Source organism: Salvelinus sp. IW2-2015, linkage group LG30 (genome assembly GCF_002910315.2).
Source record: "Salvelinus sp. IW2-2015 linkage group LG30, ASM291031v2, whole genome shotgun sequence".
NCBI classification, from domain to species: domain Eukaryota; kingdom Metazoa; phylum Chordata; class Actinopteri; order Salmoniformes; family Salmonidae; genus Salvelinus; species Salvelinus sp. IW2-2015.
In genome coordinates this window covers 24,354,447-24,382,375 of record NC_036869.1, presented here as the reverse complement: position 1 = coordinate 24,382,375, position 27,929 = coordinate 24,354,447, and the positions used below count along the sequence as shown (strand labels likewise).

At 41.8% G+C, this 27,929-nt stretch overlaps 1 protein-coding gene across 2 annotated transcripts; it reads left to right on the top strand.

The window, feature by feature from the left end:
- The first annotated feature begins 53 nt into the window (after positions 1-53).
- cers2a (ceramide synthase 2a) lies at positions 54-27,850 on the top strand. 2 transcript variants are annotated; one of them, XM_023975352.2, is made up of 11 exons: positions 54-221; positions 14,766-14,948; positions 15,292-15,409; positions 15,676-15,794; positions 16,328-16,385; positions 16,532-16,582; positions 16,874-16,966; positions 18,717-18,845; positions 19,127-19,233; positions 19,575-19,728; positions 26,930-27,850. In XM_023975352.2, the coding sequence occupies exons 2-11, from the start codon at positions 14,767-14,769 to the stop codon at positions 27,077-27,079; spliced, it is 1,161 nt and encodes a 386-aa protein (XP_023831120.1). In that variant the 5' UTR covers positions 54-221; position 14,766; the 3' UTR covers positions 27,080-27,850. The 2 variants fall into 2 exon arrangements, with proteins under 2 accessions (XP_023831120.1, XP_023831119.1); XM_023975351.2 differs by having other exon boundaries at positions 54-504.
- The last annotated feature ends 79 nt before the right edge of the window (positions 27,851-27,929 follow it).

Sequence of the window (27,929 nt, the reverse complement as noted above, 5' to 3'; positions counted from 1 at the left end):
ATTGGTTCCAACACGTTCAAGCCTTTTCACACGGCGTAAAACGTCACTTAACAGTTTGATCCCCTCCCACTCTACCATCTTCTACTTCCATTCGGTTTGGCCAACCAAGAAACCAGAATAACCGACGCCTATTCCCGGCAAACATCTGTCATATTGCTCTGAGCAAACGGAAAAGTAAAATTACTGGTTGTGTTGTATGCGGGCCCTCATCCCAACGAAAAGTAAGTCTTTCAGACCGGAGTAAGTGCTACAAGGGGAAGCATTACATTTCCCTCGAAAATGCAGAGAATTGGTGGAGATCGAGAGGCCGGATAATAATATTCAAAGCACACTGCAGCCCATTTTCATCAACATATTGGATTCTCTCCGGTGGCGTCTTCGGTATAGAGCACAAGTGATTATTCTACAGGGGACATACAGAACTCTTCAATATTCCAGTGACGGTAGGAGTTTCCACCTTTTCACACCGCGGTGAACAGGCCTACCTGTGTGAAAGATCAGAAGGTAAATTGCCCACCGTTATATTTAACTAGATGTGATACAGGTTTTGTTTCAGTTTTGTAATTGACATTTCAAAACAGGCTATGTTCTCACTTCGCCTTGTTAGTATTTAAAGATTCACTCAACCTTGGATAGCTAGTGGTCACGGAAGATGCGCGCGCCTATATTCACCCATCCTCAAGCGGAGTAAAGCGGATGTAGGCTAAATTAATAAGTGAAATCAGAGATGTGGTCCAACTGGCTCGGCTTGTGAAGCATATATATTTGAACGTTTTCACAAATTATTCAGGATGACGACAGAAACTCCTATCAACTCGAGTTTGCCCGAATAGGTGTAGGGTCCTCTTGTCTGATCTCGCGGCGATGACGTTTGTTTAGGAATACGGCAATACATGAAGGTCATGGTTTGAAAAACAACCATGAACAATCGCACAATAACACCAGTTGAAAACAAGAAGTCGTCCAAACGAATGTTTTGATGTCCTTCGTTTGAGCTTACATGGTTTCGGAGTAAATAGCATACTGATGATGAAACGCAAAAAGTTCCACACCCCCAGAGAAAGTTTACGGAAATCTTGTTGAGATGGATGTGATTGTGGGGCGTTCCACCCAAACCACTAATTCATATGATTTACCGTGTTAAATACCAATAATATGTGAAAACAATATTTTTTTGGGACGTGTCATTTTGTCTTTATAACAAGCAGTAGCAGTGCGTGGGTAAAATCACTGTCATACAGTACACGGTTTTATTTTTTTGTCATGGGCTACCTGGTTAAAGTGCTTGCTYGCTAGCCTAACTTCAAATCCTACTCAAATTTTATTTGACACATGCGCCGAATACAACAGGAAGAAGAACAGCATCCCGGAGTCACTTCTTCACTGTTGAMGTTGAGACTGGTGTTTTGCGGGTATTATTTAATGAAGCTGCCTGTTGAGAACTTGTGAGGCGTCTGTTTCTCAAACTAGACACTAATGTACTTGTCCTCTTTCTCAGTTGTGCACCAGGGCCTCCCACTCCTCCTTCTATTCTGGTTAGAGCCAGTTTGCGCTGTTCTGGGAAGGGAGTAGTACACAGCATTGTACGAGATCTTCAGTTTCTTGGCAATTTCTCGCATGGAATAGCCTTAATTTCTCAGAACAAGAATAGACTGATGAGTTTCAGAAGAAAGTGTTCTGTTTCTGGCCATTTTGAGCCTGTAATTGAACCCACAAATGCTGATGCTCCAGATACTCAACTAGTATGAAGAAGGCCAGTTTTATTGCTTCTTTAATCAGAACAACAGTTTTCAGCTGTACTAACATAAGTGCAAAAGGGGTTTCTAATGATCAATTAGCCTTTTAAAATTATAAACTTGGGTTAAGCTATCGTAACGTGTCATTCGAACACAGAAGTAATGGTTGCTGATAATGGGCCTCTGTACACCTATGTAGAATTTTCATTAAAAAATCAACAGTTACTACAATAGTAATTAACAACATGTCTACACTGTATTTCTGATCAATTTGATGGACAAAAAATGTGCTTTTGTTTCAAAAACAAGGACATTTCTAAGTGACCCCCACACTTTTGAACAGTAGTGTATGTCCCCATTACAAAACCTATTTCTTTCACTTGCTGTGCTGGTTCGTTGTTAATTTGTTCAGTCATTTCATTCTCAACCAGGATTTCATCAGTGAAGTTTCAGCCCTGTCYGTCCGTGACCTCTTGTCGTGGGTACTCTTCTTCGGTGCGCACTGTCACAGTGTCTGTTTATCTTGTCCAGCTGAGTAACATTTCACGTAAACCATGTTTCTTGTCTGCATCAAAGTAGCGGTCCTTGTACCTAGAGCATGGTGGCGACACAGTAAAGAGTACTTTTGCAAGTTTTAACCGCACGGTTTGTCTGCAGTTTTGTTGAGCAGGCATTTCAGTGCCATGACGGAGGATATCACATCTGCTGCAGACGCAGTTGATGAGCTTATTTCTCGAGTCAGTTGTTCGAATGGAGCTAGGAGTGTGTTCATGTTTTAAAGCACTCATTTTTGTTCCAGCAGGCTCTCCATCATGTAAAAAGTGCTGTTCCATCTGGTGGAAACGTCTTGCTTAAGCCTTTTCGTCTTCACTCCAAGCTGCTCCTGTATTGCTTGCAGGCGGCTGTATGCTAGCTGTGAGTGTTTAAAGTGACCCTCTATCCTCCTACCTGTTGCCACTGTGTCAGATGTGCTGCGTTGGGCCAAACACCTTCGTTCACAGCCAGTTGCAGCGTGTGTGCCATGCATGGCAAACTGGAGACTCTGCATTCTTCCAAAGCCTTTGTCATGTTACGTGCATTATCACGTAGCACAGCGTGTACTTTGTTCTTGGTGATTTTCCAAGTTAAAAAAATTCTCAAATGCCATTAAAATGGCAGCAGCGGTATGAGAACCAGCACATTCTTGAGCATGCAATGTGGCTTTCTTCAGTACGGTAGAGCAACATCTGAAAAATAGCACCTACTTGGTAGTGTGTACCGTGGCTCAACCAGTCAGCGAAAGCCAACATCATCCAGAACAGAGAATGGTTGATTGTCAAGGCCAATGAATTCCATTATCTTGGCGTTAATGGATTTCGCCTTTGAGTTGTCTCGCTTAAATTTTCTTACTCTTTCAAAGGACTGCTCGACTTGAACTTGTTTAGTTGTTGGAAGTGTGCGCYTAGTTTTTTTTCTTMTTTTGTTCTAAGTAGTCGCTGAACGTCTGGGGGTGATGCACTTTCAAATGAGTATTTAGGTTTATGGTATTGAAAGATATCACTTTCTCCCCTCGGGAAATAATMGCAGCACAAATGTTGCATATGACCTTCTTGTWATCTTCCTTTGAAACTTCAAAATAGATCCACACAGCAGACATTGTGGGCTAGGTTAGGAATGCTGTGTTGCACGTGTGGCGTCATTACGTCATCTACCTGCGTTATATAGGTATGCACGTCAGCTTTGACATCTGTTTTGCACATCAACGTTAAACTAGACATCGGGCCGATGCCTGATGTCATTTTTCGCTAATATCGGCCGATTCTGATATTCTCACCGACTATATCGTGCATCCCATGGTATGTATGCAAGGTCACTGTGGGGACGACGTCATCGACACACAGCCAGTGACTGATGCGGTGTACCAATAAATCGGCATGGCCGATTTTAATTAGGGCCGATTTCAAGGTTTCATAACAATCGGTAATTGGTATTTTTGGACAAGGAGACTGCGTGGCAGGCTGACCACCTGTTGCGCGAATGCAACAAGGAGCCAAGGGAAGTTGCTAGCTAGCATTAAACTTACAAAAAAACAATCAATCTTCACATAATCACTAGTTAACTACACATGGTTRATGATATTACTAGTTTAACAAGCTTGTCCTGCGTTGCATATAATCAATGCGGTGCCTGTTAATTTATCATCGAATCACAGCCTACTTCGCCAAACGGGTGATGATTTAACAAAAGCGCATTTGTCAAATTGCACAATCGTTGCAAATGTACCTAACCATAAACATCAATGCCTTTCTTAAAATCAATACACAAGTAAATCTTTTTTAAACCTGTTTATTTAGTTAATATTGCCTGCTCTCATGCATTTATTTTAACTCGGAAATTGTGCCACTTCTGAGATTAGGCTGGCAATACTATAGTGCCTATAAGAATATCCAATAGTCAAAGGTATATGAAATACAAATGGTATAGAGATAAATAGTCCTATAATAACTACAACCTAATACTTCTTAACTGGGAATATTGAAGACTCGTGTTAAAAGGAACCACCAGCTTTCATATGTTCTCATGTTCTGAGCGAGGAACTTAAACGTTAGCTTTCTTACACGGCACATATTTCACTTTCTTCTCCAACACTGTTTTTGCATTATTTAAACCAAATTTAACATGTTTAATTATTTATTTGAGACTAAATTGATTTTATTTATGTATTAAGTTAAAATAAGTGTTCACTCAGTATTGTTGTAATTGTCATTGTTACAAATATATATATTGAGCATGTCACTGGTTTATTTTTATTTGAACTTTTAACTAGGCAAGTCAGTTAAGAACATATTCTTTAAGAGCAAATTCTTATTTACGATGACAGCCTACCAAAAGGCAAATGACCTCCTGCGGGGACGGGGGCTGGGATTAAAAATACATGAAATAAAAATATAGGACAAAACACATATCACGATAAGAGAGACAACACTACATAGAGACCTACGACGACAACAGCAGCATGTTAGCAGCACAACATGGCAGCAGCACAAAACATGGTACAAACATTATTGGGCACAGACAACAGCACAGAGGACAAGAAGGTAGAGACAACAATACATCATGCAAAGCTGCCACAACTGTCAGTAAGAGTGTACATGATTGAGTCTTTGAATGAAGAGATCGAGATAAAACTGTCCAGTTTGAGTGTTTGTTGCAGCCCGTTCCAGTCGCTAGCTGCAGCGAACTGAAAAGATGAGCGAACCAGGGATGTGTGCGCTTTGGGACCTTTAACAGAATGTGACTGGCAGAATGGGTGTTGTATGTGGAGAATGAGGGCTGCAGTAGATATCTCAGATAGGGGGGAGTGAGGCCTAAGAGGGTTTTACAATAACATGAGCATCAACCAGTGGGTCTTGCTACGGGTATACAGAGATTACCAGTTTACAGAGGAGTATAGAGTGCAGTGATGCGTCCTATAAGGAGCAAGGTGGCAAATCTGATGGCCGACTGGCAAAGAACATCTAGCCGCTCGAGAGCACCCTTAACTGCCGATCTATAAATTGTGTCTCCGTAATCTAGCATGGGTAGGATGGTCATCTGAATCAGGGTTAATTTGGCAGCTGGGGTGAAAGGAGTGATTATTTTAGAGGAAACCAAGTCTAGATTTAACTTTAGCCTGCAGTTTTGATATGTGCTGAGAGAAGAACAGTGTACCGTCTAGCCATACTCCCAAGTAATTGTATGAAGTGACTACCTCAAGCTCTAAACCCTCAAAGTAGTAATAATACCTGTGGGAGGAGGGGAATTCTTCTTACCAAACTACCTTTTGTTTTGGAGGTGTTCAGAACAAGGTTAACCTTTCTAGCCCCCGGCGTTCCGCTTCCGAACTCCTCCCACATTCCACTGAAAAGGCAGAGCGCGAAATTCAAAAAATATTTTTTGAAATATTTAACTTTCACACATTAACTTCTCACGAGTCACCAACCCTGATCCGGTAGCACCCCCCCCCCCCACCCCCCACTGATTAGCATAGCTAGCATAGCGTCACAAGTAACTTGTAGCATCTAAATATCATTAAATCACAAGTCCAAGACACCAGATGAAAGATACAGGTCTTGTGAATAAAGCCACCATTCAGATTTTTAAAATGTTTACAGGGAAGACACAATATGTAAATCTATAGCTAACCACGTTAGCAAAGGAGAGATTTTTCACTCCCAACAGTTTTCCCTGCGTCAGTAGCTATCACTAATTCGACTAAATAAAAATATATATAGCCACTAACCAAGAAACAAATTCATAAGATGACAGTCTGATAACATATTATGGTATACCATAGTTTTTTTTTTTAAATGTGCATTTTTCAGTATAAATCACAGTTCTACATTGCAGCTGCAATCTGAAAAGGTGCCGACCAAGCCAGAACAATTACAGAGACAACGTCATATAACTAATTACTCATTTTAAAACATTTCAGAAAAATACACACGTACAGATATTTGAAAGCCCAACATCTGGTGAATCCAAACAATATTTCAGATTTCTTAAATGTTTTATAACGAAAACAAAATGTAGCGCTAAATTAGCATAGCTATACCAGGCAGATTCGGCTGGGCGCCCACGGCAAGATCACATGCACAACAGATATGATATAACATCGTAAATTGGTCTTACTATGGCTGATCTTTCATCAGAATGTTGATCAAAGTGTCCTTTGTCAAGATGAGTTGTTGGTTCCGTTCAGAGTCGTTCCTTTCCCACTCCATTTAGCACAGGTACACGGTCGAGTGGCACGGATTTCTCAAACGATACTAAATCTACAACGGAACACCGAAAAACTCCCTAAAAAATTCAAATAATCTGATTAAACTATATTGAAAAACATACATTACGATGATCTGGTCACATGTATCAAACAAACTCGACACGGAGATAATAATGGCCGCACAACAGAAGACAAACGTAGCTCCAATTTCCATGCAACAAAGAACCGGAAGTTGGCGGGTCATGCCAAAGATTTTGCTCTCATTTCACGTCAGTCCCAGATAGACAAGAATTTTTCCTCTGACGTCCCTAGACACCCAGAGGAAGGCCAGTGAGTTGTGTTTCGGGTCATAGGAGGCACGACCATATATAGGCAGAGCTTTGAAGCCAGCATAAACATCTTGATTTTATGTTCTTGGTCATGGAAAGTGCTGTTGAATGACTTCTGTATCACTCAGAGACAAAATTGAAACGGATTTAGAAACTAGGGATTGTTTTCTTTCCAATGGTATGATTCATATGCATATAGTAAGAGCAATAATTGAATAAGAGGCATTTAATCTGTAGAGCAAATTATGCTAATGCGAAAATAGCACCCCCTGTATTCTCAAGAGGTTTTAACAAGTCCAAAACAGCAAATGAAAGATACACATCTTGTGAATCCAGTCAACATGTCCGATTTTTAAATTTAACAGCGAAAACACACATATTTATGTTAGCTCACCACCAAATACAAAAAAGGACAGACATTTTTCACAGCACAGTAGCATGCAACGAAACCAACCAAACTAACCAAGAACCAACCAAACTAACCAAGAAACAACTTCATCAATGAGTCCTATAAACTGTTACACAATAAATCTATTTTTGTTCGAAAAATGTGCATATTTGAAGCGTATAAATCAGTTTTACATTGCTGCTACCATCACAGCTACCGTCAGAAATAGCACCGAAGCAGCCAGAGTAATTTAGAGACCAACGTGAAATACCTAAATACTCATCATAAAACATTTCTGAAAAATACATGGTGTACAGCAAATTAAAGACAAAACATCTTGTGAATCCAGCCAATATTTCGATTTTAAAATAAAAAAAAGTGTTTTACAGCGAAAACACAATATAGCATTATATTAGCTAACTACAATGACCTACCACACAACCGCATTCATTCATCAAGGCACGTTAGCGATACAATAGCCGTTAGCGTTAGCGGAATAAACCAGCAAAATATATTAATTTTCACTAACCTTCATAAACCTTCCTCAGATGACAGTCCTATAACATCAGGTTATACATACACTTATGTTTTGTTTCGAAAATGTGCATATTTAGAGCTGAAATCAGTGGTTATACAGTTTGCTGAAATAGCATCACAAAAAGGGTCCTACTTTTGGTGATCTTCCATCAGAATGTTGTACAAGAGGTCCTTTGTCCAGAACAGTCGTTGTTTGGATTTAGAACATCGTTTTTCCCTCTTGAATTAGCAAGCACACTGGTCAAGTGGCCGAAGCTCTCCATCATCAACAAACACAGACAACGCAACACGCCTAACGTCCCGAAAAAAAATTCAATAATCTAATAAAACTATATTGAAAAAACAACTTTACATGATATTGTGACATGTATCAAATAAAATCAAAGCCGAGATAGTAGTCGCCTATAACGACAGCTTTTCAGAAGCAATTCCAGGTCCATCTTCGCGCTTTCCCAGAAAACAGAAAATGGATGACTCGTCGTGCCAAGAGAATTTATTCCACCTCAGACACAAGATAAACACTTCAATTTTCTTCTCTCACTTCCTCTCTGCCATCTAGGGGAAGGTGTATGACGTGCATGTATACTCATACGTATCATCGCCATTTATAGGCAGGCCCTTGAACAGAGCATAATTTTCAGACTTTCTACTTCCCTGGTCAGAAAGTGTGCTGCCAAATGAGTTCTGTTTTACTCACAGACAAAATTCAAACGGTTTTTAGAACTAGAGAGGTTTTCTATCCAATAGTATTAATAATATGCATATGTACGAGCAAGAATTGAGTACGAGGCCGTTTAAATTGGGCACGAATTTCCCCCAAAGTGAAAACAGCGCCCTCTGTCCTCATCAGGTTAAGGGCAGAGAAAGCTTGTTGACACTGAAAGCTTTGTTGTAGAGAATTTAACACAATCCGGGAGGGGCCAGCTGATTTATTAGACTGTATCATCTGCATATAAATGGATGAGAGAGCTTCCTACTGCCTGAGCTATGTTGACGTAAATTGAGAAGTGCGTGGGGCCTAGGTTTGAGCCTTGGGGTACACCCTTGGTGACAGGCAGTGGCTGAGACAGCAGATGTTCTGACTTTATACACTGCACTCTTTGAGAGAGGTAGTTAGCAAACCAGGCCAAAGACTCCTCAGAGACAGCAATACTCCTTAGCCGGCCCACAAGAATGGAATGGTCTACCGTATCAAAAGMTTTGGCCAAGTCAATAAAAATAGCAGCACAATATTGCATAGAATCAAGGGCAATGCTGGCATCATTGAGGACCTTTTAAGGTTGCAGTGACGCATCCATAACCCGAGCGGAAACCAGATTGCCTACCAGAGAGAATACTATAGACATCAAGAAAGCCAGTCAGTTGATTATTGACAAGTTCTTCCAACACTTTTGATAACCAGGCCAAAATAGAAATAGGCCTGTAACAGTTAGGATCAGCTTGATCYCCCCCTTTTAAATAAAGGACAAACCGTGGTTTCCTTCCAAGCAATGGGAACCTCCCCAGAGAGGAGAGACAGGTTAAAAAGGTCAGAGATAGGCTTGGTGATTTTATAGGGGCAGCAACCTTTTAAAGAAGAAAGGGTCTAAACCATCTGACCCAGATGTTTTTTGGGGGGTCAAGTTTAAGGAGCTCATTTAGCACCTCAGACTCAGTGACCGCCTGCAGGGAGAAACTTTGTAGCAGGGAAGGGGGGAAAGTGGGAGGAGCTTCGGGGCTAGTCGCATTAGGAAGGGTGGGAGATAAGATGTTGGACGGGCAAGGAGGCATGGCTGAGTCAAATAGGAATCCTGACTTAATGAAGTGGTGATTTTTAAAAAGCTCAGCCGTGTGCTTCTTGTCAATAACAACCACATCAACTTTAAGGGACATGGGCAGCTGTGAGGAGAAGGGTTTATTCTCCAGGTCTTTAACTGTTATCCAGAACTTCTTGGGGTTAGACCCACAGAGAGAGAACTGCTCCTTAAAGTAACTAACTTTGGCCTTCTGGATAGCCTGAGTGCACTTATTTCTCATTTGCCTGAATGAGAGCCAGTCAGCCTGAGTATTCGTGTGCCGAGCTTTTCGCCAAATGCAATTCTTGAGGTGGTGTAACTCTGCAAGATCACGGTTGAACTGCTTTAATTTTTGCTTGGAATCAGGAGGATAGAATTATGGTCAGCTTTGCCAAATAGAGGATGAGGGAAAGCGTTGTATGCGTCTCTGTGTGTGGAGTAAAGTTGGTCTAGCCATCTCCGGCGCCATCTAATATTCCTTTCATGGGCAGCGTTAGCTAGTTAACATTAGCCTTTTACATCTAGCTACATATTGAACTTCCATCCTTTCAGGCCAGGTGCACAACAATGTATGAATTAATGGTTGGATCAGAATCGGCGTTATAATCATGGACCAATACGGAGAATTAAGTAAAACCACAAGTCCAAATCCCTATCTCCATCCATGGCTAATTTAGGAAAGGGACCATTTTAGCTAGCTGCCTAGCTAGCCACCGGAGGACAACAACACAGCGAGATGCAACAATTCAAGTTTTTCTGTCTGATGTATGCTCTCAATGGCATTTGATAGAAGKGACAGCAAATCAAAGCTGGCTTCCCTTGGCACTTTTTTCTGCACCAGGACCATTCACATTTGAGCTCGCTCAGTTTAGCTCAACGTTGATTGGCAAACATTTTTATACTTTTTTTGTCAAGCTCAGCGGCTTCCCTTGCCTTCAATGCTACAGGTGGCAACAATGTCATACTTGTTTGGACCAGACAGCATCAGATAGATGGTCTACACGTAGAGAGACAGAGGGGCGCTYGCTCGGATGCTTTGTCCTGTGAGATACTTTTATCCTCATGCGAATTGAAGGAAAATTATGAAACACAGAGAGACGAAAGATACATTTTATTTATTATTCATACATTTTTGGGGGAAGCCTGGCTTCCCGTGGCATCCATGAATACACACCACTGATAACAAAGTTGGTAGCAATGTGAAAATCTTGGAAATAAGGACATGCAGGTTGTAATATCAAAACGAACTCTGAACCAACTACTTTAATTTGGGGACAGGTCGAAAAGCATTAAACATTCATGGAAATTTAGCTAGCTTGCTGTTACTATCAAATATTTCCTGGAATATAAACATTGGGTTGTTATTTTACCTCAAGGTCCTCTCCTCCGACAATTAATCCACAGATAAAAGGGTAAACCGAGTTTGTTTCTAGTAATCTCTCCTCCTTCTGGCTTCTTCTGACTTTATATGGCGGTTGGCAACCAACTTTAAGGTGCATTACCACCACCAACTGGACTGGAGTGTGGATCTCAGTTCATCTTTCAATCACCCACGTGGGTATATGCTTCTAAAAACCAATGAGGAGATGGGAAATGTGGGACTTGCAGCGCATCAAGTGTCACAAATAGAACCAAGTTCTAGTTTAGCGTCTGGCTACAATGATTGAATAACATGTGTACATTTATTTTGCAGCGTACGTAACGCGAGCAGTGTGTTCAGCATGTTACGGTGAGGGCAGGTGCTCAGCAGGTGGGGGCGAAGGACACTGCTTGCTAGCTAGTACTCCGATAATGTTAGAGGTGGCGGTGACACCGGTAGATAGCTAGCAAGGACACCGGTAGGCAGTGTCCTTTGCCCCCGCCTGCCAAGCACTGCTTTACTGCAGTTCTGTTAACGTTACGGCGAGGGCAGTTCTGTGTCTATCTATTACRTCAGTTCCTCACAGCTTTGATAAAGAGAGGGGTGGGATGGCTGGTTTATGTTTGCTATCCAACGCATCAACAGATTACACATACATTTTTTAGCTAAAACATTGTACATTAATTATACTACAATGATAAAATGCATGGCCTAAATGGAAAAACAACAAATAATACTTCTATTTCCCCTTTAACCCACATTTAATTGCATAAACAGAGGAAATCCAGAATATCGAGTGTCACATAAAATAACTACCCAGTGTTTCCAGATTTCTATGAAATATGACCTATAATTACTAACAATATGACTGAATTGTTATATATATTTTTTTAAAGCTGCTTTTCTGTGTTGAAAGATGTGTGTGTACCACAACAACAGAATGGTGTGGGTGTATACCAGTCAATAAAAATGTTCATGTAAATAGACCACTGATCGGCCAGCTGATCCTTCTCAAGGAGATAAGATACAAGTTTTGAGGTTGTTGTTTTTTTACGTGTTTTTTTACGTGTTTTTCCCCCCCCCTTCCAATTTATGCGTTGGCCACAAACAAATATAGGACAAGTCAACAACATAATTTGGATATGAGTTAAACAATATGAACTTTTAAAAGTGAAAGTTTCACTGGGCAGTTACTTTATTAAACTAGGGATGCACGATATATCGGTAAACATATCAGAATCGTCCGATATTAGCTAAAAATGCCAACATCGGCCTGATGTCTAGTTTAACGTCGATGTGCAAAACCGATGTCAAAGCTGACGTGCATACTTATATAACGTATGTACATAACGTAGTGATGCCACGTAAAATTTTGCGCAACACAGCATTCCTAACCTAGCCCACAATGTCTGCTGTGTGGATCGAGCAGTCAACAAGTSCAGCAGTCATTTGAAAGAGTAAGMGAATTTCAGCGAGACAACTCAAAGGMGAAATCCATTAACGCCAAGATAATGGAATTCATTGCCCTTGACAATCAACCGTTCTCTGTCGTGGGTGATGTTGGCTTTCAGCAATTGATCGAGCAYCGGTACACACTACCAAGTGYGCTATTTTTCAGATGTTGCCCTACCGAAGTTATACAGWAATGGTGTCACTGCTATTAGCTTCGACTGACATTTGGACCAGCGACGTCAGCCCCATGAGCATGCCGAGTCTGACCGCACAGTGGGTTGTCGAGGATTTAGTTCTGAGGAAAGTCATATTGCATGCTCATGAATGCTGGTTGTCATACCGCTGCTGCCATTTCAATGGCATTCTCTCTTTACTGTATCGCCACCATTCTTCATGCTATGTACAAGGACCGCTACTTCGATGAAGACACGGTTTACGTGAAATGTTACATACACAGCTGGGCAAGATGGAAATGGACACAGTGACAGTGTGCACCGAGGAAGAGAGGCCACGGACAGACAGAGCGGAAACTTCACTGCTTGACATGTACAGTATGATGAAATCCTGGTTGAGAATGAAACGACTGAACAAATTAATAACGAAACAGCACAGCAAGTAAGTGAAAGAAATAGGTTTTGATTATGTTTTACTGGTAATCGGGACGTACGTAAATGCCAGCAAAATAACTTTTTGGTGTGTGTGTGTGTAACCTTTATTTAACTAGCAAAGTCAGTTATGAACAAATTCTTATTTACAATTATGGCCAAACCCGGACGACGCTGGGCCAATTGTGCGCCGCCCTATGGGACTCCCAATCACGGCCAGATGTGATACAGCCTGGATTCGAACCGGGGACTGTAGTGATGCCTCTTGAACTGAGATGCAGTGCCTTAGACCACTGCGTCTGTGTGTGCGTGTGTGTGTTTATTCTAGTACTATTTAACTGTACTAGAATGCTTAAGGCTGCTAATATTTTAAATATCGGTTATCGGTATCGTTTTTTTGGCAAGGAAAATATCGGTTTCTGCCAAAAATGTCATATCGGTGCATCACAACACAAGCATGAAGATGCCCACATGCAGGAACCAATGGGACGCTCGAAGGGGGGCTGCAGGAACGCCCCGAATTGCGGGCCGCAAAGAGGGGTGCTGTGACTGGTTTGTTTGGAGTAACTCTAGTGTAGCTGGCACTGAAGCTTCCCTGTGCGAATACTTCCCTGTGCGAATACTTCCCTTTGCGAATACTTCCCTGTGCGAATACTTCCCTGTGCGAATACTTCCCTGTGCGAATACTTCCCTGTGCGAATACTCTGTAACCATTTTGTACCAAGAACTATTATCGTAAGTGAACAATACAAAGGTGCCTCAGTAAATTGAGAATCAGGCCTTCTTGTTCACATGCCGTCTCTAACAAAACTAGCATCCACAGGTGACTAAAGAAAACACATTCAAAACCTGCCAGTAATGAGTAGCAGTGATGTCATAGTGGCTCAGAGCCTTTCACAGCAGATCTCATTGCCCGTGTTGTAATTAAGCCTACACCGCATGTTGCCCACTCAACTAGTATCAATGGCTGCATCTATGCCACAAGAGCTGCTTTGCACTGTCAAAGCTTGTATTCAGCTAGCTAATGGATTCATCTGGGGAATGTCAGGAAGTCCTGCAGTAGGTGTTTGAAGCACCTAATATATTCTTCTTTGTGTTCGAAGTTCTTACACACCAGGCCATCGCATTGTTGGATATGTTGATGCTCATGTTTTCATGGCTATGTAAATATGGATGGACGCACCTGCACACCAAGATCAACATGACATAATAATCACATCACATACAAATTATGGATGCAAATAGTAGTCCTCTTTGACCTATTGTCTAATGATATTTATCTTCCGCAATTTAAAGTAGCAATATGTCATTTTTTTTCGCCAACCCGGCCAAGTTCACATAGCGATTTGAAAGCAAGTCTAAGAAGCTGTAGATCTGTTCTATGTGAGCTACTTCTATAGTTCCAGTTCTTAAGTTTTGTTTTTTTGTCTTTTACTTTCTGTTTTGTACACCAGCTTCAAACAGCTGAAAATACAATATTTTTGGTTATGGAAAATCTATTTCACAGTGGTTTAGATGGTACAATAATTGTCTACACTATACTACCTTATTTTGTCACACAAACTGAAATGAGGTGAAGTATTAGAATTTTAGCAACCAGTAAATGGCAGAGCGATTTCTGCATAGTGCAACTTCAAATTCACAAACGCAACAATACATTCCCTACAAATATTTGCGSCAGCGTTTCTTTCATTGAATAATTTGACATCATTATCATTTTCATTTTGGTATGGGATCTACCAAAGAAATGTCCTGTCAGACTGTACAAGGCTTTGGCCTTCACCCCTTTGTCTGAATGTCTCTTACATGTTTATCTCTCCTTTTCCTTTTCTTTTTTCTCAGAATGTTGACCTGGCTCAGGGAGCTCAGTGACTGGGTCTGGCAGGACCGGCTGTGGTTCCCTCCGGGCCTGGGTTGGGCCGACCTCAAGGACCGGGATGGCCTAGTCTTCGCTAAAGGAAGTGATCTCTGGGTCATCTTCCCTATTGCAATATGCTTCCTGATTATCCGACAGATATTTGAGAGGTCAGTACTCCAGGCATATGTGCGTCCCGAAATGTCACCCTATTCCCTACATAGTGCACTACTTTTGACCACAATCCTATTGGCCCTGTTCAGAAGTAGAGCACTATATAGCGAATAGGGTGACAGTGAGGACAAAACCAATACCTCTCCCTCTTCACATTGCAGTGGTCTCGCTATGTTTCATTAACTTGCTGTTGTTTTTTTTACCTGTATTGCTCAAATCTCATTTGCTGTTCATCTAGCCTTGTTGACTTGTGTTCACTGCAACAACAACAACCAGAACTGATTTACAGTCCCTAACCACAATTTCCTCTCCTCCTTTGCCTCCTCTATGACTATCCAGGACCGTGTCCGTTAAACTCGCCTCTTTACTTCGAGTGAGGGAGAAACCTCGTGTCAGAGCTGCTTCCAACACCACACTGGAATTGTATTTCTGCAATGCATCGAAGTTCCCCTCACAGGTAAATTGCACAGCATAGCTATAATGCTACATAACGATGTTTAACGTCAACTCCTTCCTAATCCTCCATGTTGGAAACTACCTTACAATTCCATTGACCAAATCCAAGTGACCACTCAGTTCAATAGTTCCCACAACTCCTAAGTCAAATCCCTGCTACATTAAATCAACCATTATTTAAAACCGCAACACGTTTTACAGTAAAACAATACAATTAAAGATACATTAGCACTAAATTGCCCTATAACCCCTGTCTCTCTCTGTCAGAGTTCAGTGGAGGAGTTAACTAAACAGTCAGGTTGCTCGGTGCGGCAGGTCCAGAGGTGGTTCCGGCGGCGGAGGAACCAGGAACTGCCCAGCCAGATCAAGAAGTTCCGGGAAGCAAGGTACCCACAGCAGCCAAGTGGAAACCAACAATACTTATTTTTGAACTTTTATAATCCGAGATGTAGGCTACACTCATTTCTGTATTGAATATTGTTGAAATAAATTGTTTTAGCAAAGAAAGTACAGTACTGCGAACTGCAATGAATAGTAGCAGAGCAGYTAGCAACAGCAAATAGGAACAGATGAACATGGTTGAATGGAACTTGCACTTGCCTACATGTAATTAATGAGTGTCRAAACAACCCTTTATTTCCGACGTGGGCATATTTCTACTGTGTAACATGTTAGGTGTCGTGTGCCTTCTGTAAAAGATTCTTGTATCTGCCTGTTATTTTCTTATTCACCTGATCAAAATACAACCACCTATAGTTTACAGGTGGTTGTAGCTTATGCTTTACTTTGTGATGGAGCCCTTGTTTTTATTGTGTCTCCGTTGTGTGTGTGTGTGTGTATATGTGACAATGTTGTAAGCTGTGTGAAATTGTGTTCTGTTCATATGGGGTTTCTGAGGTTGCTGTTCGTTCTCTTACAGTTGGAGATTTACCTTTTACCTTCTTGCTTTCATTGCTGGCCTGGGTGCCCTAATTGATGTGAGTACCATGATTTATTGTTGGTATATATTTTCTCTAGCAATGCTTTGCCTCTTTTTTTTTTTATATCTTTGCTCTGGCGTGTACCATTTTGTGCTTGTGTTTGGTTTGAGACTGAAATCCTCACTATGTGAATCTCTCCCCAGAAACCATGGTTCTATGACATGGAGGAGATGTGGAATGGCTTCCCCACGCTGGTATGTACACTGTAAGACTGTTGTTCTCTAAATCATAGTTGGTTTTAAATGTTTAGCTGGTCTAAAATCTTTACGAAGTCAGTGTCTGACATATTTTGGGACAATCCCCAACATAAAGGGTTTTTCAAAGGTTTCCAGTACATAATTACAGCTTGACATTTTTAGACACCTTTTTTTAAATAAATGTAACAAATGTATGCATGCACTACTTTAAGTTGCTTTGGATAGAAGTATCTGCTAAATAGAATATATATATTTTTTTAATCAAATGTTTGTTCTTCCCTCTTATAGCCACTGCTGCCTTCTCAGTACTGGTACTACATGATTGAGCTGGGATTCTACATATCGCTGCTCTTCAGTGTGGCAACGGATGTCAAGCGTAAAGTAAGTGTTTCTGAATTTGTCTCCAATGACAATTTTACATACGTACCATTTAGAATGGCAACAGGATAGACCTTTTCTTTGCGAGGAGGCCAGAGAGAGAGATAAGCGACAGARCTAACCACATCTCGGCAGATGTCAGTTTGGGTATCACAACCAAGTTATATGACTGTTGGTTCACCACAAAAATGATTGTAGTTTCAGTTGCAAGCAATTTCTCCTCTTCCCTGTTGTGTRCATGTCTCAGGCAGGGAGGGGTGTTAATGTGTCTAGGACAGGGTTTCCCAAACTCTGTGCACGTTTAGTTTTTTTGCCCTAGYACTACACAGCTGWTTCAAATAATCAACTAGTCATTAAGCTTTGAATAATCTATGTAGTGTTAGGGCAAAAACCAAAACCTATTTGGGTCCCGAGGACCGAGTTTTTGTAACGCTGGTCTCGGGCATCTGTGGGTTAATGTGTGACCGGCACATTGTGGAAAGGTTTCACAGTGGAGACTGATTGATCATGTTCTCCGGACTTATTTATTTTCCAGYTGGTGAGCCCAAATGGAAAGTGGCAACTCTTCAAACAGTCAGCAGACAAGACTGAAATCCAGWCCTGTTTTGTCGGTTGATTTGACCGACACAAGGGATGAATAGGGCTGATCCAAAACAATGGTTTTAGAGACTTGGTTGGCAGAACTTTTGTGTCGTTACGTTAGCTGTAATTGCTGTGGAACTCCAAATTGGGCTTGTTAGTTTTTTTGCTCGCYTCAAGCTTATGGCTAGGGTGACGCTTTAGTTCAGTTGTAAGTGGGAGTGTACACATGGATACATGCACGCATTAGCTATGTTTCCATTAAGTTGTCCAGGGATTTTTGTTGTTGTCGACATTTAAAAAGGTTTCGTAGAAAATACATTCTACAATTGCCTGCTACGGTTCGTTTTCATTGAACCGTCTCTTGTGTCAATAAAAACAGCTGGATGTAATGTCGTCACCCCCCCCCAAAAAAAAAATATTTGTTGAATCAAAATTAAGTTGTTGAAGTGTTTCCATTATCAATTTAGGCAAATTGCACATTAATAAATTGGCCACAGCCTGTATGCCTTCCCACCTATCCGTTTCATGTTTCAGGTAGCCCGCAAAAGCCAGCATTGCTAGAATGCAATTTTGCTATATTCAAATAATTCTCATGTGCAAACGTACCAACACGGTCCATGCCATGATGAAACTCGCACTCCTTTTTAGATCTGRAATAATTGGCTGGTGAAACTTGCTTCCAGCCAACTAGAAAAGCAAGGCGAAGCAATACAGGAGTTCTTGGAAGTCACGACAATCCTTGTCCTGACTGAGTTTTGTCGTTGGAATTTATTTATTTATTTATGATAAAAATAGGCATTTAGAATTAAATGTGGAGTGGAGCTTTATAGATACTGTCTCTTATACACATCTAGATGTGTATAAGAGACAGGCTTAGAGGTGTCCCTACAGACATTTGAAGCTATGAAAGTTTTTCTGATATTCAGCGGTGTTAAAACTCTAATTTAATATAACTGTAGTTCAGAACAACGCATCCAAAATAAACTTGATAATCAAGTTGCGAGTGAGGAATGTCATGACCCTGATGCCATATCCATCAGAACTAGAACACATTTCATCAAGATTTTAAAGTCAACAACTACCCCCTCTGTTATGACTGAAGCTGATGTTCAGTGCACAAAGTAAACACAACATTTGCATAACTGACAAACTCCCCCTTCCTCTCTTCCAGGATTTTAAGGAGCAGATTGTTCACCATGTGGCCACTATTCTGCTGATCAGTTTCTCGTGGTTGGTCAACTACATCCGTGCCGGGACTTTGATCATGCTGGTGCACGATGCCTCAGACTACCTACTGGAGGTACAGCCCCCCCCCCATACCCCAACGTATTACTCCTACAATACAATGTCACCATTACAAACCTAAAGAAACGATATCCATTCCATAATAAGTATAGAGGAATCTTATTACTATATGGACAGTCAAGGCCATTACATTTGTATTCTAGTCAGAAATGGTGCTTACATCATTTCTACTCGCACAGAACTGGTCATAGTGTTGAGCCTGCCATCCAGAGGAGAATATAGGAAACGGCAACCGAATACTTAATTTTCTTTCTCCCTTTCTGTTGTTCCTTTTAGTCAGCAAAGATGTTCAACTATGCAGGATGGAGAAAGACCTGCAACTACATCTTCATTCTGTTTGCAGCTGTGTTCATCCTTACACGCCTCGTCATACTCCCTTTCTGGTAAGATGCTCGGGATCTTGGATGACACTTCTCTGCATCCCAGGGGAGGGTTTCCCGGACACACATTAAGCCGAATCCTGGACTAAAAAACATTTTCAACTGAGCTTTTCCATTGAGCTTGCTTTTTAGTCCAGTAGTAGGCTGAATCTGTGTCTGGGGGAACTGCCTCCATATGTCTGAAGCGCCCATAACTTAGTGTAAAGTGTTATTTTCTGGCATTTTTCAATGATCAATTGTACAGGATGCAATGCATTCTAGGGATTTACTTAAGYCTTTGCCAAAATGCTTTTGACTGCCCATGCAGATCGGTATTGACTGGATCTGTCTGTTTCTTCCCCCAGGATCATACATACTACGTGGGTGTACCCATTGACCATCTATCCCCCTTTCTTTGGGTTCTACTTCTTCAACGGGTTGTTGTTTGTGCTGCAGTGTCTGCATGTCTTCTGGGCTGTCCTCATCCTGCGCATGGCCATCAAGTTCCTGCCTGGAAACGTACGTATTCACAAACCTAAACACTCACGAAGCCCTAAACCTCAACTAAATCTTGTAATAAATAATGTGGAAATTGAGCAAGTTGAGATGACTAAACTGCTTGGAGTAACCCTAGATTGTAAACTGTCCTGGTCAAAACATATTGATGCAGTAGTAGCTAAGATGGGGAGAAGTCTGTCTATAATAAAGCGATGCTCTACCTTCTTAACAACACTATCAACAAGGCAGGTCCTACAGGCCCTGGTTTTGTCACACCTTGACTACTGTTCAGTCGTGTGGTCAGGTGCCACAAAAAAGGACTTTAGAAAATTGCAATTGGCTCAGAACAGCGCAGCACGGCTGGCCCTTGGATGTACACAGAAAGCTAATATTAATAATATGCATGTCAWTCTCTCCTGCCTCAAAGTGGAGGAGAGATTGACTTCATCACTACTTTTATTTATGAGAGGTATTGACATGTTGAATGCACTGAGCTGTCTGTTTAAACTACTGGCACACAGCTCGGACACCCATGCATACCCCGCAAGACATGCCACAAGAGGTCTCTTCACAGTCGCCAAGTCCTATGGGAGGCACACAGTACTACATAGAGCCATGACTACATGGAACTCTATTCCAATTCAAGTAACTGAGGCAAGCAGTAAAATTAGATTTAAAAAACACCTTATGGAACAGCGGGGACTGTGAAGCAACACAAACATTGGCACAGACACACACACACACACACGATACACACTTTACATACACATGGATTTAGTACTGTAGATATGTGGTAGTGGTGGAGTAGGGCCCTGAGGGCACACAGTGTGTTGTGAATATATTGTAATGTTTTTAAAATTGTATAAACTGCCTTAATTTAGCTGGATCCCAGGAAGAGTAGCAATGGGGATTCATAATAAATACAAATAGGGTGGTTTCCTGGACACAGATTGAGCCTAGTCCAGAGCCCTATACTATGTACGTGGTTTGAGGAGTTAGCTTGGTAACTTTGGTAAATTCGACCACAAGTTTTATTTTGGAACCACTGTGCGACTAGGAAAAAAATCTCCCAGATAATAATTATTGTGATAAGGCTTCACTTAGTACTGTTGTTTCTGAGWGCCCTAGAGAAACAAGAGTGTGCAGATTCAATAGTCATGSCTGCACCATTACTACAGCGAAAACTGATTGTTTCTAGCCCAGCTAGGTCAAAGGATCTGACCCATATTACCAGCGCAACATTGACTACTGAGGKTTCTAATGAGTGCCCACTTGCTGGTCTTCTGTATGCTGCGTGTTCGGCTACAAACTGGATATTTCTAGAACGACTGCATCACGCAATTCTATGAGGTGGTGTTTACTAGGAGGGCCTTTACCACACAAGTGGTAAATTGTGTTTTGTTCTAAAGAAAGGACAACGCTTTTTGCTAATGCACTAAACAACAAAAATGACTCTACTTGATATATCTGCTTGGCTAGGGAATTAGCCTACTAGTTTGTCAGCCAGGTATTTTTTTAATACAACTTTTCAGAACACACATTACCTGTCGTTCTTGATGAAGCCGTCTGTGTCATCAGGGCAGTAACTCGGGTCACTATCAGAGGCCTCATGATGGCGTGTCCTTTTCATTAGAGTCAAGGGAGACTGTCAACAACAGAGGAGGTGTCACAAGTGTACTTTGTCGCATTACACTTAAAWTCTGAGATCTTGCCTGCCAAGCTCTGAAAATAGCAAGTGAACAGTGAATGGAATGATTTTTCGAGGTTGTTAAACCATTGSAATCACATTGCTGGACATGTTATGATACCCACCTTTGCGCCTTTCTGGTAGGTCCTGGCATCCGTTCATGACCAAGGGGATCAGTCTAGCACCAAACTGTGCACTTTACTGAACAGAAAATCAGGGTCAACGWTTGTCATCATCCCTMAACTATAAACATAGCTTGAGAAATAGCGTAATCTTGTTTGGAATATTCAGGCCGGTGACGCCGACTATGCAACCAACTGTGACATGTTTTGCTATGGTYCTGGGTTGGTTTGAGTTTGTTGCTGATAGTTAGTGGACTGTTGTAGTCAGAAATGTTAGCTAGTAACATCATAGCTGCATCCAACATTTATTTATGCCCTAGACATGGGTTGCACCTCACCTCGGAGGCTAATGTGAATGTTTTGTCTAAATTACACATTTTATAGTGGCATGGAAATATGATGACATTGCTAAAGTTTGCAAATAATTAGTAGGAAACATCTTTGCCTTATGATGTCATCAATTTTACTTTAGCGATGCCATTGTTGCCGTTACTGTTACTAGTTCATGTTAGCGAAAGAGTTACTGYGTCTAAAGTCAACCTGGCGACATCACAATCATGACAAAAGGTTGTTCTACTCATTATTTGCCACCTTTTGAAATGTTATCGTGTTTCCAAGCCAAATCCAAGTTGTATTGAGGTAGCCTGGCTAGCTAACTAGTTGGTAGCTAGCTAGCTAAAGTCAGCTATGCTAGCGATCGAGATAATGATTATAAGAAATATGCATAACCAGCAGTCTATGGTCTAGCTACTGGTATACTCACCACCATTGGGGACCAACAAACTCTAACCACCTATTCCGCATGATCGGGTCCTTCGGCAGGGCATGCAAACCATAGTTGTTGGCTGTGCAACCTGCTGGAAGTATACATTGCATGGTCATTCTGTAAAGGTCTTTTCAGTTTCATGGCCTTGCTCCTTTGAATGCGTTGGGGGGCGTTGAAACCACGGAGTCCCATTCAATGAAGGGAAGCAAAGTGGGCTTTGGGGCGATTTGCACGTAGAGCTTGGCATAAGGTGGCATGATTTGTTGACATTGTAATCCAAACCCAACCTTAATTTACTCGTTGTGGTTCCACTTTATGACCAAAATTATYGTATTTACACTTTGTTGTAGTACATTTTGACACCAGATTAAATGTTTGACTCATATCGAAGCCATGGGCCGTTTTCAAAGGGATTAGTTGTTTTTTAGCGGCAGTCGCTCTTTAAAAAAAACTTTTTCTGGTGCTTCCAACTATTTCATGTCGGGAGAACCAGTGTTACCAATGAAAATGTTTAATTTAGAGCCCTGGTAGCAGCCTACACACCTAAACATCAGCAATCTGACATGCTGTATTGCATGGAAACAACAAGAAAATGATTCTGTCTGATCAACTGTAGGCTACTAACAACAGCATCTGCATAGTCTAGMCTACTATGCRCCCTGTCSCTCTGGGCAGGTTAAACGAAGCATTAACGTTGTGTATTTATAGGCCATTTGTTTGTGTGAATGGGATGAAATTTAGTTTATGTATTTATATAGGCTACCTACACTTTTTCAATACAAAATGATTAACTGGAATTATTCAATAAACACAATAGCTGACAGACTGAGTACATATTTAATTAGGACTACACTATGCACATCTGCATAAAGCAAGCTCAGCCCTGTGAGTTTTTTTTAATTTTCCAATTATGTTGCATTCTCTGTCTGTTTTGGACCCCTCCCTAATCCTTTCTATAAAATACAATATAATTCATATGGAGTAAGCACACGGTTGTGTATTTATTTGGGATCACCAAGGCAGCAGTTACTCTTCCTGGGGTCCAAGCACATTAAGACACTTATATCACACACGAAACAAAAGATAAAACAGTACATCATATAACGTTTATTACTACAATGTATAATACCACGATGCAACAATATTACAATGTACGTGTGTGTCTGTACCTGTGTCTCTCTTCACAGTCCCTGCTGTGCCACAATATTTCTTTTTTAATGTTTTTTAAATCTGATTCTACTGCTTACATCAGTTACCTGATGTGGAATAGAATTCCATGTAGTACTGTATGCTTCCTATAGTCTGTTCTGGAATTGGAGGGTTGTGAAGAGATCTCTGGTGGCATGTCTTGTGGGGTATGCATGGGTGTCCGAGCTGTGTGCTAGTAGTTTAAACAAACATCTCGGGTACATTCAGCTTGTCAACACTTCTTACAAAAACAAGTAGTGATGAAGTCAATCACTCCTCCACTTTGAACCATGAGAGATTGACATGCATATTATTAATGTTAGCTCTCCGTGCTGTCTAAGTACCAGTCGTGCTGCCCTGTTCTGAGCCAATTGCAATTTTCCTAAATCCATCTTTGTGGTACCTGAACACACGACTGAACAGTAGTCCAGGTGCGACAGAACTAGGGCCGTAGGACCTGCCTTGTTGATAGTGTTAAGAAGGCAGAACTTTTATTATGGACAGACTTCTCCCCATCTTAGCTACTGTTGTATCAACATGTTTTGACCCTGACAGTTTACAATCCAGGGTTACTCCAAGCAGTTTAGTCACCTCAACTTGCTCAATTTCCACATTTTTCATTACAAGATTCAGTTGAGGTTTAGGGTTTAGTGAATGACTTGTCCCAAATACAGTGCTTTTTGTTTTTTAAATATTTAGGACAAACTTATTCCTTGCCATCCAATTTCATTTGTCACATGCGCCAAATACAACAGGTGTAGACCTTACCATGAAATGCTTACTTACAAGCCGTTAACCAACAATGCAGTTCAAGAAATAGAGTTAAGAAAATATTTACTAAATAAACTCAAGTTTAAAAAAAATGTAAGTATACAATCAAAAGGTAACACAAGAAAATGGCAACAATAACGATGCTATACACAGAGGGTACAGAGTAAATGTGGGGGGGGTACAGGTTAGTCGAGGTCATTTGTAAAGTGACTATGCATAGATAATAACAGCGAGTAGCACCAGTGTCAAAAACAAAGGGGGTTAATGTAAATTGTCTGGGTGGCCATTTTGATGAATTGTTCAGCGGTCTTATGGCTTGGGGGGTAGAAGCTGTTAAGGAGCCTTTTGGTTCTAGACTTGGCACTCTGGTACCGCTTGCCGTGCGGTAGCAGAGAGAACAGTCTATGGCTTGGGTGACTGGAGTCTTTGACTATTTTTTTGGGGCCTTCCTCTGACGCCGCCTGGTATAGAGGTTCTGGATGGCAGGAAGCTTGGCCCCAGTGATGTACTGGGCCGTACGTACTACCCTCTGTAGCGCATTACGATCAGATGTCGAGCACTTGCCATACCAGGCGGTGATGCAACCGGTCAGGATGCTCTCGATGGTGCAGCTGTAGAACTTTTTGATGATCTGGGGACCCATGCCAAATCTTTTCAGTCTCCTGAGGGGGGGAAAAGTGTTGTCATGCCCTCTTCACAACTGTCTTGGTGTGTTTGGACCGTGATAGTTTATTGGTGATGTGAACACCAAGGAACTTGAACCTCTCGACCCGCTCCAATTCAACCCCGTCAATGTTAATGGGGGCCTGTTCGGCCCTCCTTTTCCTATAGTCCACGATCAGCTCCTTTGTTTTGCTCACATTGAGGGAGAGGTTGTTGTCCTGGCACCACACTGCCAGATCTCTGACCTCCTCAATGGCTGTCTCATCTTTGTCGGTGATCTGGTCTACCACTGGTGTTGGAGTCGTGCTTGGCCACGCAGTCGTGGGTGAACAGTGAGTACAGGAGGGGACTAAGCACGCACCCCTGAGGGTCCCCAGTGTTGAGGATCAGCGTGGCAGACGTGTTGTTGCCTTCCTTTACCACCTGGGGCGGCCCGTCAGGAAGTCCAGGATCTAGTTGCAGAGGGTGGTGTTTAGTCCCGGGGTCCTTAGCTTAGTGATGAGCTTTGTGGGCACTATGGAGTTGAACGCTGAGCTGTAGTCAATGAACAGCATTTTAATTTTTTTCACCTTTATTTAACCAGGTAGGCTAGTTGAGAACAAGTTCTCATTTACAACTGCGACCTGGGCAAGATAAAGCATAGCAGTGCAACACAAACAACACACATGGAATAAACAAACATACAGTCAATAATACAATATAAAAAGTATATATACAATGTGTGCAAATGAGGTAGGATAAGGGACGTAAGGCAATAAATAGGCCATAGTGGCAAAATAATTACAATATACCAATTAACACTGGAGTGAATGATGTGCAGAAGATGAGGGTGCAAGTAGAGATACTGGGGTGCAAAGGAGCAAAATAAATAACAGTATGGGGATGAGGTAGTTGGATGGGCTATTTACAGGTGCAGTGATCTGTGAGCTGCTCTGACAGCTGGTGCTTAAAGCTAGTGAGGGAGATATGAGTCTCCAGCTTCAGTGATTTTTGCAGTTTGTTCCAGTCATTGGCAGCAGAGAACTGGAAGGAAAGGCGGCCAAAGGAAGTGTTGGCTTTGGGTATGACCAGTGAAATATACCTGCTGGAGCGCGTGCTACGGGTGGGTGTTGCTATTGTGACCAGTGAGCTGAGATATGGCGGGGCTTTACCTAGCAAAGACTTTTATAGATGACCTAGAGCCGGAGGGTTTGGCGACGGATATGTAGTGAGGGCCAGCCAACRAGAGCATACAGGTCGCAGTGGAGGGTAGTATATGGGGCTTTGGTGATAAAATGGATGGCATTGTGATAGACTACATCCAGTTTGCTGAGTAGAGTGTTGGGGGCTATTTTGTAAATGACATTGCTGAAGTCAAGGATCGGTAGGATAGTCAGTTTTACGAGGGTATGTTTGGTGCCATGAGTAAAGGAGGCTTTGTTGCGAATTAGGAAGCCAATTCTAGATTTAATTTTGGATTGGAGATGCTTAATGTGAGTCTGGAAGAAGAGTTTACAGTCTAACCAGACACCTAGGTATTTGTAGTTGTCCACATATTCTAGGTCAGAACCGTCCAGAGTAGTGATGCTAGTCGGGCGGGAGGGTGCGGGCAGCAATCGGTTGAAGAGCATACACTTAGTTTTACTACCATTTTATAAGCAGTTGCAGGCCACGGAAGGAGTGTTGTATGGCGTTGAAGCTCGTTTGGAGGTTTGTTAGCACAGTTTCCAAAGAAGGGCCAGAAGTGTACAGAATGGTGTCGTCTGCGTAGAGGTGGATCAGAGAATCACCAGCAGCAAGAGTGACATCATTGATATATACAGAGAAAAGAGTCCGGACAACAGACCCTCCAATTTGACCCAAACGAATAGAGCGGAGTGTGCGCGAAGTAAAGAATCCCACACATGCGCAGAACCCCCGGGACCTCCATGTCCGGGAAGCGGGGTCCAGAAAAGTCTGATCCTCGACCTCAACTTAAATTCACTGATTTGCTCTGGATGAGAGYGTCTGCTAAATTATACATTTAAATGTACTCTCTCCCATCAGGATATCGTTGAAGATGAGAGGAGCGACAGGGAGGAGACTGATTCAGACGAGGCGGAAGAAGACCATGAGAAAACGAAAAATGGCTTTGTACAGAATGGCAATGGCCACACAGCGCTTAACAACAACCACCACCACAGCAAAACGAATTGATTTGTTACRGAGACACCAAGGAGGATATGTCTGCAATGGTGGCCTAGTCCAAGAGGCCACAGTAAGGCAGAATTGCTGGTGGAAAGGCCACAAACACACACACACACACCGCTGAATAATATATACACAAATAATGCTAAAGATCACACGGACACACTCCTTACATGGGCCGGATGGGTTTCACTGCTCTGTAGATCACACTAGTTGGAGGGAGAGGATGGGGAGTACAGGAAAGACGGCAATAGAGCCAAACGCTTGGTAAAACTGTGCCTTAGCAACAAACTGTTATTCCCCATTTTTATTTCTATCCATCCCTCTAGTCCTTATATTGCTAATCATTCAAATAAGGTGCCTAGCCCTACTCGCGGCTTCCCATCCTGCGTTATGGATAGCGCAATTACTAATTGTTGTTCACGGGGCATTCCTTTCCTGCATGCTTTGGTTAACGCTCGGAGTATTGCTAGACTGTTCAAACGTTCAAACGTTGCCGTCTCAGTACGCTGACTCCCGTCCCAAATAATAAGCGCGCCACCACTTAACACTGCCAAGAGAGATGAGGTTCTCTTAATGACCACAGCTTGGTGCAGGTCTGTGTAAGTGTTCAAATCACCATGTCAGACCACTAAAGCATACAGTAGTGATAACGGAAAATKTATCGTTTTTTTTTGCACCTGCCATTTTGTTATTGGAGTGGAGCAGTCGCTACAATTATTGCCATGGCATTCCTATTCAACCTGGAATGTGCTAGTGTTGTTAATGTCCTTGGTTTAAATGTTGNCCCAAATTCAACTGCCTGCTACTCATCCCCAGAATATAAGATATGCATATTATTATTAGTAGTAGTGAATCA

Coding starts and splice junctions, on each gene's coding strand:
- cers2a (XM_023975352.2), top strand. CDS start 14,767: ATGTTGACCTGGCTCAGGGAGCTCAGTGACTGGGTCTGGCAGGACCGG. Junction 15,795..16,327: donor AAGAAGTTCCGGGAAGCAAG/GTACCCACAGCA, acceptor GTTCTCTTACAG/TTGGAGATTTACCTTTTACC. Junction 19,729..26,929: donor TCAAGTTCCTGCCTGGAAAC/GTACGTATTCAC, acceptor CTCTCCCATCAG/GATATCGTTGAAGATGAGAG.